Genomic DNA, 13,180 nt, shown 5'->3' on the forward strand with positions numbered 1-13,180 from the left:
CCCCCACCCTAGAGGCCTGGAGAGCGTCCGTGGTGTAACGTGGGTTCAGCGTTTCTTTGTTGCATTTGTTTTCGGGGGTTGTGTGCTTCTTGCATCGTTTCTGTATGTGCAGTGTGTGTGTGTGTGTGTGTGTGTGTGTGTGTTGTGTGTTTTGTTGAGTTGTGAGTATTTGCTAAATGCCGCCCTTTTATTTTCCAGTTTGACAGCGGTCGTAACGGAAAAAGAACACGAATGAGCTTCTTTTAAAGGTCCCGTGGCGTCCCCTTTCTTCTGATCTAGATTACATATCGGATGGGGGCGTCCACGCCAGTACTCGCTGAGCAGCATCTGAACATCTCCAGTGTCAACGCTCTCATTTTCATTTTTAATTGGTTTTTTATTTGTTTAAAAACCGGCTGCAGATTCTTTTTTGGCGATCGCATGAATCCGCTGCTTCCTCTGACAGTAGGCCTACGACCCGTCTCCATGGTTACTACGATATCAGTCGAAGAGTCGTCTCTCTGCACGAACGCTCCACAAAATAAAAGTATTTATTGTTGTCCGTCGTCTTTTTGTTCGTTCTCTCTGCGTGGAAACTCTTTCTACAAAGTAAACGGTTCATTTTGAAGACGGCCCTCTGTAGGGAAACACAAATAAAACTGTTGAACAAACGGTGACGTTGTCTCTTCAGTTTATTTCTTGTTAACGAGTTAATTATATTTATATTATAATTATCAGCTGTTTTCCTGCAGTGGTGAGTGACTGACGGAGAGTAATGGAGTACATTTACTCCAGTACTCTACTCGATGTTGAGGTACTTAACTTAATTTTCCTGCCACTTTCTACTTCTACTCCGCTACATTCATCTGACAGCTTTAGTTACTAGTTACTTTAGTTACTAGTTACTTTAGTTACTCCTCTACATTCATCTGACAGCTTTAGTTACTAGTTACTTTAGTTACTAGTTACTTTAGTTACTAGTTACTTTGGTTACTCCACTACATTCATCTGACAGCTTTAGTTACTAGTTACTTTAGTTACTCCGCTACATTCATCTGACAGCTTTAGTTACTAGTTACTTTAGTTACTAGTTACTTTAGTTACTAGTTACTTTGGTTACTCCACTACATTCATCTGACAGCTTTAGTTACTAGTTACTTTAGTTACTAGTTACTTTAGTTACTCCACTACATTCATCCGACAGCTTTAGTTACTAGTTACTTTAGTTACTAGTTACTTTAGTTACTCCTCTACATTCATCTGACAGCTTTAGTTACTAGTTACTTGTGTTACTAATTACTTTAGTTACTAATTACTTTAGTTACTAGTTACTTTAGTTACTCCTCTACATTCATCTGACAGCTTTAGTTACTAATTACTTTAGTTACTAGTTACTTTAGTTACTCCACTACATTCATCTGACAGCTTTAGTTACTAGTTACTTTAGTTACTCCACTACATTCATCTGACAGCTTTAGTTACTAGTTACTTTTGTTACTAATTACTTTAGTTACTAGTTACTTTAGTTACTCCACTACATTCATCTGACAGCTTTAGTTACTAGTTACTTTTGTTACTAATTACTTTAGTTACTAGTTACTTTAGTTACTCCACTACATTCATCTGACAGCTTTAGTTACTAGTTACTTTTGTTACTAATTACTTTAGTTACTAATTACTTTAGTTACTAGTTACTTTAGTTACTAGTTACTTTAGTTACTCCACTACATTCATCTGACAGCTTTAGTTACTAGTTACTTTTGTTACTAATTACTTTAGTTACTAATTACTTTAGTTACTAGTTACTTTAGTTACTCTACTACATTCATCTGACAGCTTTAGTTACTAGTTACTTTAGTTACTAGTTACTTTAGTTACTAATTACTTTAGTTACTAGTTACTTTAGTTACTCCTCTACATTCATCTGACAGCTTTAGTTACTAATTACTTTAGTTACTAGTTACTTTAGTTACTCCTCTACATTCATCTGACAGCTTTAGTTACTTTAGTTACTAGTTACTTATTGTACATTAAGCACACAAAGCACATGTAGTTTATACCGTCTGATATTTGATCATAAAGTAACCATAGCAACAATATAAGGGCTACAGGTCCAGCTGAGATGGAGGCACTAAAACACTCAGAGGTCCCCACAAACACAGAAACCTTCAGAGGTCCCCACAAACACAGAAACCTTCAGGGGTCTCTGCAAACACAGAAACCTTCAGGGGTCCCCACAAACACAGAAACCTTCAGAGGTCTCCACAAACACAGAAACCTTCAGAGGTCTCCACAAACACAGAAACCTTCAGAGGTACCCACAAACACAGAAACCTTCAGAGGTCTATGCAAACACAGAAACCTTCAGAGGTCCCCACAAACACAGAAACCTTCAGAGGTCCCCACAAACACTAAAACACTCAGAGGTCCCCACAAACACAGAAACCTTCAGAGGTCCCCACAAACACAGAAACCTTCAGAGGTCCCCACAAACACAGAAACCTTCAGAGGTCTCCACAAACACAGAAACCTTCAGAGGTCTCCACAAACACAGAAACCTTCAGAGGTCTCTGCAAACACAGAAACCTTCAGAGGTCCCCACAAAAAAAGAAACCTTCAGAGGTCCCCACAAACACTAAAACACTCAGAGGTCCCCACAAACACAGAAACCTTCAGCGGTCCCCACAAACACAGAAACCTTCAGAGGTCCCCGCAAACACAGAAACCTTCAGAGGTCTCTGCAAACACAGAAACCTTCAGAGGTCTCTGCAAACACAGAAACCTTCAGAGGTCCCCGCAAACACAGAAACCTTCAGAGGTCCCCGCAAACACAGAAACCTTCAGAGGTCTCCGCAAACACAGAAACCTTCAGAGGTCCCCGCAAACACAGAAACCTTCAGGGGTCCCCACAAACACAGAAACCTTCAGGGGTCCCCACAAACACAGAAACCTTCAGAGGTCCCCACAAACAGAAACCTTCAGAGGTCCCCGCAAACACAGAAACCTTCAGAGGTCCCCGCAAACACAGAAACCTTCAGAGGTCCCTGCAAACACAGAAACCTTCAGAGGTCCCCACAAACACAGAAACCTTCAGAGGTCTCTGCAAACACAGAAACCTTCAGAGGTCCCCGCAAACACAGAAACCTTCAGAGGTCCCCACAAACACAGAAACCTTCAGAGGTCTCCACAAACACAGAAACCTTCAGAGGTCCCCGCAAACACAGAAACCTTCAGGGGTCTCTGCAAACACAGAAACCTTCAGGGGTCTCTGCACACTGTTCATTGTCGTGTGGTGGCAGTCATTCAACAGGTTTTTAATGTCAAACAGCAATTTAACAGAAGAAGAACACGCATCCTGACCATGTGAACACTGGATGTCGGAAAAACAACGTCATCATGGGGGCCATCCCTGATATTCCCAGGTGGTTCCCTCATATGAAGATGGGCGGACCCTGACCTCTGTCCAGTCCTTGGTGGGCGGAGGTTGTTGGATGTTTAGGGACTGGACCCTCTGGAGAAGATGGAGGTGGTCTTCAGAGCGTGAGAGCTGCTCCACCTCAGTGCTTCTCTTCATCAGCTCAGAGATTTCCTGTTCCAGCTCTGTGATGAAAGCTTCGGCCTGTTTTTCTGTTGTTTTCTGCTTCTCTTTGATGGTGTTGATGAGCTCATTCAGGCCTCTCTCAACAGACTCCCTCAGAGAAGTGAAGACCTGAACACCTTCTGCTATCTCTCTGTCTGCATCTTCATCACTGAGCTCCACTGACTGTTTGATCTCCTGAACCTTCAGTCGTCTCTTCTGTAAAATGATAATTCCGAAGGCTTAATACTCTTTAGCCGGAGCTATGTGTTTATTTTAACACACGCAGTAGTAGCCCGTCAAATCACACACCCGTCTCGCGATAACAGGCAAGGCTATAGCGAGATCTCATCTGTTCTGTGCTACCGTAAAACCCATAGTAATGAACAGGCAAATAAACATCCTTCTATGACATCTTCCCTTTTTTCTGGCCTAACACATTAAATCAAACGGAAAATCACTATTGTGACAACCCCACCACTGTAGGCACACAAACCAAAACGTACTGAACTCCCGTTGTGGTACTGTCATCAATTACAGATTCTTAACTCAAAATTGCCACATTAATTTCAGTAACCTGAGTTTACCATGAGCAATATCAACAACATCAGTGGCAATACTCATTCTCCCCCTGTCCCTACTGTCCCAAACAGCCACAGGTCTACAGGTTAAGCCTGGTGACTGGTTTGCAAACTCGTCCAGATCTGGTCACAATCTGGTTGAGAAGAGGGTCCAAGGGTGCTGCCTCACTCTGACTGACAGGAGCAGTCTCTACCACGGCACTGTCGGAGTGGGTGCCTGTCTCTGTCGCCTCACCGGGCAATGCCGACGTTGGCTGTGGAACTGGCCTAGGTTGAAGGTGGCGGCAATTTCGCCGCAGCACAGCCCCTTGCTGTGTCTTGATGCCGAATGATCTTGGAGTGCTGCTGTTACTCAGGATCACCGCAGGTGAAGACCATGATTTTTCATGATCCAACTTGGAGAATACAGCATCTCCTGGCTGCAGGGCAGGCAAGAGTCTGGCTCCATGACGGCGGTTGAAGTAATGAGCCTGTTTTGCCTTTTCCTGCCGGTCCTTTTCTTTCATGGCGGCTAGGTCGGGTCATTTTGGAGTAAGGTTTCTCTCCAAGGAGGGGAGTGTGGTCCTTATTCGCCTCCCCATTAACAACTCAGCTGGACTGAAGCCTGCAGTGGAGCAGGGAGTAGACCTAAAGCTCATTAGAGCCATCACTGGATCTTCCTGTTTGAGGATTTTCTTAGCGATCTGTACCGCTCTCTCTGCGTGTCCGTTCCCTTGCGGGTGATGAGGACTAGAAGTGCAGTGTTTGAAGTCCAACCGCCTGGCTAATTCTTGAAACTCTGTACCAGAGAACTGGGGACCATTATCACTCACCACTTCATCTGGGATGCCAAATCTTGCGAAAACTGTTTTTAGCTTTTGGATGACTTGTCCAGCCGTCGTCGAGGAAAGATACAAAATCTCAATGAATCTGGAGTAGTAATCTGAAATTACCAGGTAATTTTGGGGTTCATGCTCACAGAGATCCATTGCAACTCTCTTCCAGGGTCGCTCAGGAAGTGGTGTAGAGATGAGAGGTTGTTTTTGTTGTGTTCTTTTCAGCTCACCACACCGCTGGCATGAGGTTACAAGTTTGTTCATCTCGGAAGCAAGCCCAGGCCACCACACCGATGAAGATGCTCTATCTCTGCATTTAATCAGGCCCTGGTGTCCTTCATGGATTTTTAGAAGAATCTCATCTCTCATTGGCTTAGGCACGACGATCCTGCTACCTCTTAGAAGTAATTCATTGTATTCAGACAGCTCTGATTTAACTTGGACATACGCTCTGGCATCCATAGCCACTTTGCTTATGTGTTCAGGCCATCCTCTCCTTACGAGTGTTATGACGGACTGCAGTTCTTTGTCCACTGCTGTTGCGGTCCTGATTTCTTCCATTTTGCTAGTAGATGCAGGAATCCCTTCCACCACGCTAGCTACGTAGCACGCCACATCCTTGTGCGTGTCAATCTCCACATGAGGGTTTTCCCTGGAGCGTACTCCGCAACTGGGTTGAATCTCACGAGCCTCATTAGCAGACGCTGACAACGCAAGGGTACGTTATCCAGGCTGCGGCTGTTGATGAGGGGTACGAGCGGCTTGTGGTCTGTTACAAGTTTGAACCGCTCTAGTCCGTTTAGGTACCTGTCAAACCCTTCGCACGCCCAAACGCCCGCCAGAGCTTCCTTTTCAATCTGGGCGTAGCGGGATTCAGCGTCGGTGAGACGTCTGGAGCAATGTGCAACAGGTTTCCACTGCTCCCCGTGGAGTTGTAGTAGCACACGCCCTAGCCCATAACTGCTTGCATCAGCCGATACAGCAGTCAGTTTAGACACGTCGTAGTAGGCAAGTACTGGTACAGTCAACAGTTCTTTAATGTGTTCAAATGCTGTTTCTTGAGCATGACTCCAGTTCCATGTATTCTTGTTCTTCAGAAGTTCATACAGCGATTGTCCCACAGTTGAGAGACTGGGGATGTATCTACCCAATTAGTTAACCATTCCCAGTATCCTTTTCAACTCCTGCACATCTGCCGGCGGTGACAGCTGGCGAATAGCCTCCACCTTATCAGGGTCAGGCCGGATCCCAGTCCTATCGATGAGGTGGCCGAGGAACCGCAGCTGACTCTGCCTGATGGAACACTTTTCTCTGTTGAGCTTTAGACCAGCTGACTCGATACGCTGCATCACCTTCTCCAGCCTGTTGTCATGTTCTGCCTCTGTGGCACCATACACGAGAATATCGTCCATGAAGACCTCAACACCCTCCAGTCCTTGAAGAGTCTCCATCTATTTCCTCTGAAAGATTTCAAGTGCACTGGTTTACCAAACGGTAGCCGCTTGAAGTGGAAGCGTCCAAACGGCGTGATGAATGTAGTGAGCTTACAGCTATCCGGGTGGAGTGGTATTTGGAAGAAGCCACTTGCGGCGTCGAGTGATGAGAAGATGGTGGCTCCGCTTATGTTTTGCAGTTATCTCCTCTGTAGTAGGCAAGATGTACTGTTCTCTCTTAACTGCCTCGTTCAGCTTCTTGAGATCAACGCAGATGCGAGCTTTACCTGTGCTCTTCTTCAGGACTGGCACCATGGGTGCACACCATTCTGTAGGTTGTGTTACTCGCTCGATGATGCCATTTTTCTCCATCCTCTGTAGCTCGTCTTTTACTTTCCCCAGCATCGGAAGTGGTACACGCCCTGCAGTATACGGTTGAATATTGTCTTTAAGTTGTTTTTGTACAGGTTCAGTCTTTAATGTCCCATGTTCCCCATAAGCTTGTGCATGCCCATGGCTGCTCACGGTTTCGTCCACTATCCTCACTAGCTTCATTTCGACAGAAAGTGGTCTACTGAGTAGATTGTTCACTGTGCGTCCACGAATGACATATGCTAGGAGTGGGTAGCTCTTTCCTTTATGTGTAACAGTGCTCTGAATTTTTCCAATGCACTTCAGCTCCCCCCCTGGGCTATATAGTGGCATATCTGCAGGCTCCAGTGGACTTTTGGGTTTGAGTCTGTTATAGGTCTGCTCACAGATGATGCTCACATCGGCCCCTGTGTCAATTTTAAACTGAGCTGGCGTAAAACCCACATGCTAGTCCACAGTCCAATGCTTAGCTGAGCCATCAGTTTTACTTACAGCTCCAAGAAAATAAGGCTGCAACTTTTCTGGTTTCTCTGTGACCTCACTCACTGTTTTTTCACTCCTACACACTCTGCTCCAATGTCCAACTTTATTGCATGTGTTGCATGTGGACTTTCTAGCGGGGCAGTTTTCGTCCTTACTATGCCTGGCTTTTCCACATTTCCCACATTGTCCATTATTACCCCCTTTAGGCTTACCATAGCGTTTCGTGAATTTATTGTGCTTGTTCGTGATTTCGTTTATCATCCCAGCTGCCTCTCCCTGCATGCTGACTTGTGAAGCCACCTCCTCAGATTGCCGGACCGTCTCCACGGTTGTCGCGAGCGTTAAGTCCTTGGTTAACTGCAGCTTATGTGAGACATCCTTATTTAATATCCCAACAACGATCCTGCCGCGGATATTCTCTTCCCTCGTTGTGCCGAAGTCGCAATGGTCGGATAGCTCGTAAGCTCTGCCTTCTTTCCTTCATATCCTTCTATTAGAGGAACAACATCATGCGTCTTGTGGTCTGAAACAGTGCAGAGCATGCAGACACATGTCTGGTCAGTCTTACAGAACAGCTCCAGAGGTTTATCGTGCTCCCTACACATCCTGCCTTCCAGGTTCTCCACAGGGTCGATCAGCTGATGTCTTTTCAGACCTGACATGGTCAGATGAGGCTCCAGGTGAGTCTCACAGTAGGAGACCAGACACACCCGGCAGGACTTCAGGGCCTTCAGTTTGGTTCCACCTCAACTGGCTACTTTTGACGTGAAGGAGCAGCGGCTCCACTACGAGCTCCTCTCGAAAGTCTGAGTTTCTCACCCTATCTCTAACCCCCCCTCCCCCCCGACTGACAAAACCCTTTTCGGACGCTTGTACCCTGAATCTCGTTCTTTTGGTCACGACCCAGCCTTCATGACCAGCTTCGAGGATAGGAACCAAAAATGACCGTGTCAGGATCCATCTAGTGGTCGTTCTGGGTCCCAGCACCAGTTAGTGGTCTACATGGAGGCCTGTTCTGCTGCTGCAGTAGAGCAGGGAGTCATGGAGACGAGCTCGGACATGAGGAAGGCTGTCAGCTCTCAAGAAGATTAAATTAATACCCTGCACTTATCAATTATAGTTGTTGGAGTCTTTCAGAGAGATTATACAACATGTGTTGTCAGTATTTAAACACACTCCTATCTGTAATTACATTTAGATATTAATAATAGCATTTCTCCTGGTCAAAGGGATATTCTAACTAGTCAGGATGGTAATTAAAGATATGCACAATAACATTCTTACTGGTAGAAATTGTTTTTCAAGATATCTCCAACTTTAATTAGTCAAAACTACATTTAAATCCTTAAATAGTACAAGTGGCTGTTTTAATATTTAGTAGCTAGACTGGATATTTATTGCAGATATCTGTATTTAATTCTTCCTAGTGAGAAAGAACTTTCTAGATATCTGAACTAGATTTGATTAGACCATGTCCCCATCCTGTTGTGTAGACCAGTTTTTATTAAAGACCAGCAGTGCTGACAAAGCTCTGCTTCCTGAACATTTCCTCTAGTGATGAAGTCACTGCTTCCTCAGGCCTTGTGTTCAGCACCTGCTTTATTTACACTTTTTATTCTACAATCACATATTTACACATTTCTTTGACTCATAAACCATCTTACAGAATTCATGAAACAATAAAAAATGGCCAAAGTGACCAGTAATTTTCCAAAAGACTTTTCACACAAGATAGAAGCATCCATTAACTTTTTCTACCCGGTATAACAAGGACACATACTGTGTTCTGGAGACATTATGGGATGGAATAGGCCTCACTCTTAAATGAAGCTTCATCACACAATCAAATATTCAGCTATATGTTTTCTGGGGCTGCTCATCAAATACTAATACATGTGGATCTGATTACATAATCAGATAGGGGTTTTGGGATATAGGGGCGGCTGTGGCTCAATGGTAGAGCGGTTGCCTGCCAATCGGAAGGTTGGTGGTTCGATCCCTGCCCCAGCCACAGTGTATGAATGTGTGTGAATGGTGAATGTTTCCTGTAGATGTAAAAGCGCTTTGAGCAGTTGTTAAGACTGGAAAAGCGCTATATAAATACAGCACATTTACATTTACATAATCAACACATTAATTTGATAGATTATGACACATGTTATGTAGACGATATCTATTTAAACCTCTGTTAAACCCACAGACATTTATTATAACTTCCAGAAGAAATCAGTTTCTAAAGACACCAGATATGTCAAGATGAAGTTTGAGTTCATTTGTAAAGAATTGCTGCACATTTAACATATGATAATAAATGGAATAAAGTGTAAATCAGTCACCACAGGAAACAGATTCTGTAGAAAATAAGATGTAAATATATGAATATGTACATTTGTTCCCTTGCTTTAAAATGAATCAATACCTGAATGAGATCAGTGATTAGTTTACTCTGACAGGAGAGATGATCAGAGGGGCAGAGTTTTTACCACCATCATTAGGGTAGGGACCGAAGTATGGAAGAGTTTCTCAGTGAAGGAGCAGCCAGTAAAGGAGTAGATAAGAGCTGCAGCATCTACGTCATAAAGGAGACCAGACCCTCCTCATAGTCCACAAACACCCCCACCTCTGAGGAGGAGACTTCAGAGAGAGACGCACACCAGGGCCAGCAAGAGCTCTGTACTCATTCCCATTTCTCAACCATATCGTCCAGTAACCATACCGAGGGCTCAGTGTGATGTCTCCCTTCCTGTTGATCGACTCTCTGGCCACTCCTAATGTCCATGCAGTCTTTCTTTTAACTTGAACCTCAAAGTAAATCTGCCTGAAGAGAACTCTGTTTTCCTAAAACACAAACACACTTAGAAAATCTCTCCGGGCTGTCTGGGAGATTCTTCTTTACATCACCATGATTCACTTGTTTCCCATCATCAGACAGGAAGACCCAGAGATTAGCTGTATCAGGATCAAGAGTCACATCCACTGCATACTGCTGGACCTCTTCAGCTCGGCTTCAACCAGCTTCTTCATCTCTTTACTGAGTGTCTCCTCCAGCTGAACCACAGCTTTCACCACAGTCCCCTCATATGATGATGGACGGACGCTGACCTCTGTCCAGTCCTTGGTGGGTGGAGGTTGTTGGATGTTTAGGGACTGGGCCCTCTGGAGAAGATGGAGGTGGTCTTCAGAGCGTACATCTGCTCCACCTCAGTGCTTCTCTTCATCAGCTCAGAGATTTCCTGCTCCAGCTCTGTGATGAAAGCTTCGGCCTGTTTTTCTCTTGTTTTCTGCTTCTCTTGGATGGTGTTGATGAGCTCATTCAGGCCTCTCTCAGCAGACTCCTTCAGAGAAGTGAAGACCTCAACACCTTCTGCTATCTCTCTGTCTGCAGCTTCCTCACTGAGGTCCACTGAGTATTTAACCTCCAGAATCTTCAGTCGTCTCTTCTGGATCATCTGCTGAATTTCAGCCTCTGTCTTCCCCAGCTCTGCTTTCATTTCTTCATATTCTTCTATTAGAGGAACAACATCATGCGTCTTGGGTCTAAAACAGTGCAGAGCATGCAGACACATGTCTGGTCGGTCTTACAGAACAGCTCCAGAGGTTTATCGTGCTCCGTACACATCCTGCCTTCCAGGTTCTCCACAGGGTCGATCAGCTGATGTCTTTTCAGACGTGAAGCTGACAGATGAGGCTCCAGGTGAATCTCACAGTAGGAGACCAGACACACCAGGCAGGACTTCAGGGCCTTCAGTTTGGTTCCAGTGCAGACGTCACAGGGAACTTCTCCTGGTTTGGACACTTGTTGCTCTGAGCTGCTGCTGCTGGCTTTCTGTTGAGCTGATTGTCTGAACTGAGCGACCATCTCAGAGTGAAAGTGTTGACCCTCAAATCAGTCTTCTGGTAAAAGCTCCTTACACAGGGGACACAGGTACTGGTCATTAGTATTCCAGTGATCAGTGATGCAGGTTTTGCAGAAGTTGTGACCACATGGTGTGGAGACAGGATCAGAGAACACATCCAGACAGATGGAGCACAGAAACTGATCTTCAGATGGCAGATAGTTTGCAGCAGCCATATCTACACAGAAAGGAAATAAAAAGAGAAACATTATATTTAAAACCTGTGAACAGACTGATCTCAGCCTTCAGCCTATGGTTACTTGGCAACAAGTAACATTATCTGTTCAAAACTCTTAATCACCTTGATACCGAGTTCACTCTCACCAAACTGGTCTTGTGTCTTAATGACAGGTCCACTTTATTTGACGTCAAGGTAAAATATTTATGACTTAATTACAGTCTAATGTGATGTCAACACATAATGCTAAGTAGTATTAAAGGGCGAAAATACGCATATACATCGGGAGGTTATTTAGAGACTCCTTAAAGCTGCATTATATCTGATCTCCAGCAGGGGGGGGGACTCCTTAAAGCTGCATTATACCTGATCTCCAGCAGGGGGGGGGACTCCTTAAAGCTGCATTATATCTGATCTCCAGCAGGGGGAGACTCCTTAAAGCTGCTTATATATGATCTCCAGCAGGGGGAGACTCCTTAAAGCTGCATTATATCTGATCTCCAGCTGGGGGGGGGGGGGGGACTCCTTTAAAGCTGCATTATATCTGATCTCCAGCTGGGGGGGGGGGGGACTCCTTTAAAGCTGCATTATATCTATCTCCTGCAGGGGGGGGACTGACTCCTTAAAGCTGCATTCTATCTGATCTCCTCAAGAGTGTATGGCTGCAGCCTGGGCGTCTCATGTCATCCGTCCCGTCACATGCGGTCTCGTCTCATGCGGAGGTGTGTCCAACGGTAAATTCAGAGGGTCAAAATATACGAAATCGCAAATAATTTTCCAGATGGAGTCACAGGTAAATCTGTGACCACATTTTTTTGCAATCAATTGAAAAACGTTAAAAACTGTTAAGGTAACAATTTTGCCATACATATAGTTTGCTCATTTCTGAATGTTATGATTGTGTTATACCACATTAACGTAGCCTACATTTGATGAAACCTGTATCAGCCACGCAGCCATTTCTGCCAACTAACGGCAGGATTTCCTGAGGAGGGGTAACAAGGATCTGCACACAGCAAGAACAAGAATACAAAAATATACATGTATGTTTTCTCTCTAGTGTGACTGCGTTGATGTCTTTTTATGTGTCTCTGCTGTGTGAAAGCTGCCCTACATTGATCACAGCTGTGCGGCTTCTCTCCAGTGTGAACTCTCTGATGAATCTTTAAATATCCTGATGATGTGAAGGTTTTGTCACAGTGCTGACAGCGGTGATGTTTGACTCCTCTTCCTCTCCGTTTCTAGACAGAAAAACAGAGAGTGAGTTAGTGAGGTGCCGGTAGAGATCTATCTTAAACTAGAAACTATGTCCACATTTAGAGCATGTCTGTGGAACAGAGTTTGACTGATGCATTACCTTTCTTAATTATCTGCCAACATCCCCATTATGGAGTTGCATTATGGGAAATGTAACATCCAGTGTTTGTTAGTTTGTGATAATATACTACTTCTGATCATGTGTGGCCTCCCTTTTATATGCCAGCCTTTAGCCAGCGGTAACACATGGGGGGGGTCATCCAGGATTTTAGTGTCAGGAAAGTTGTAAATGTAACATTTTTCCCACAGATTTTTACATTGCACTTGTATCTGTAGGGGGGTATGGTGTTGTCTTTATGTTGCTGGACTAGGTCTACTGCAGTAAAGTAGGCTGGGGGCATTGAACCTGAGTGGACAATGTTCAAAGTTTCAATTGCTGAAGCTGCTTCTGCATGTTTGACAAAAGCAAGAACTGTGTCCGGGGTTCTCGCAGTAAGTCGAACTCGTTCCAGGTGAGGGTTGGCCTCCGCCAGGGCTGCACTTTGTCACCAATCCTGTTTGTAATATTTATGGACAGGATATCGAGGCGTAGTCGGGGCGGGGAGGGGT

At 44.7% G+C, this 13,180-nt stretch overlaps 1 protein-coding gene and 1 long non-coding RNA gene across 3 annotated transcripts; one reads left to right on the forward strand and one right to left on the reverse strand.

Annotated features, from left to right (window-relative positions):
- The first annotated feature begins 2,108 nt into the window (after window positions 1-2,108).
- Window positions 2,109-2,440, forward strand: LOC116679260 (uncharacterized). Of its 2 annotated transcripts, none has more exons than XR_004329475.1 (2): window positions 2,109-2,125; window positions 2,350-2,440. It is a non-coding gene; the product is annotated as an uncharacterized LOC116679260 (long non-coding RNA). The 2 variants fall into 2 exon arrangements; XR_004329476.1 differs by having other exon boundaries at window positions 2,121-2,153.
- A 933-nt stretch (window positions 2,441-3,373) lies between these two features.
- On the reverse strand, window positions 3,374-11,099 carry LOC116679259 (tripartite motif-containing protein 29-like). Its single transcript, XM_032508942.1, has 3 exons — window positions 10,828-11,099; window positions 10,657-10,777; window positions 3,374-3,751 (listed from the first exon to the last, which is right to left on the reverse strand). The coding sequence occupies exons 1-3, from the start codon at window positions 11,097-11,099 to the stop codon at window positions 3,374-3,376; spliced, it is 771 nt and encodes a 256-aa protein (XP_032364833.1).
- Window positions 11,100-13,180: the final 2,081 nt, after the last annotated feature.

Source organism: Etheostoma spectabile, unplaced genomic scaffold (genome assembly GCF_008692095.1).
Source record: "Etheostoma spectabile isolate EspeVRDwgs_2016 unplaced genomic scaffold, UIUC_Espe_1.0 scaffold00010038, whole genome shotgun sequence".
NCBI classification, from domain to species: Eukaryota; Metazoa; Chordata; class Actinopteri; order Perciformes; family Percidae; genus Etheostoma; species Etheostoma spectabile.

Excerpts from the sequence above, each read along its gene's own strand:
- LOC116679259 (XM_032508942.1), bottom strand. The coding sequence starts at position 11,099 with ATGGTCGCTCAGTTCAGACAATCAGCTCAACAGAAAGCCAGCAGCAGC. Across the intron at positions 10,778-10,827 it reads CACGATAAACCTCTGGAGCT|ACCCAAGACGCATGATGTTG; the intron begins GTTCTGTAAGAC and ends GCACTGTTTTAG. Across the intron at positions 3,752-10,656 it reads GACGACTGAAGATTCTGGAG|ATCAAACAGTCAGTGGAGCT; the intron begins GTTAAATACTCA and ends AAGGTTCAGGAG.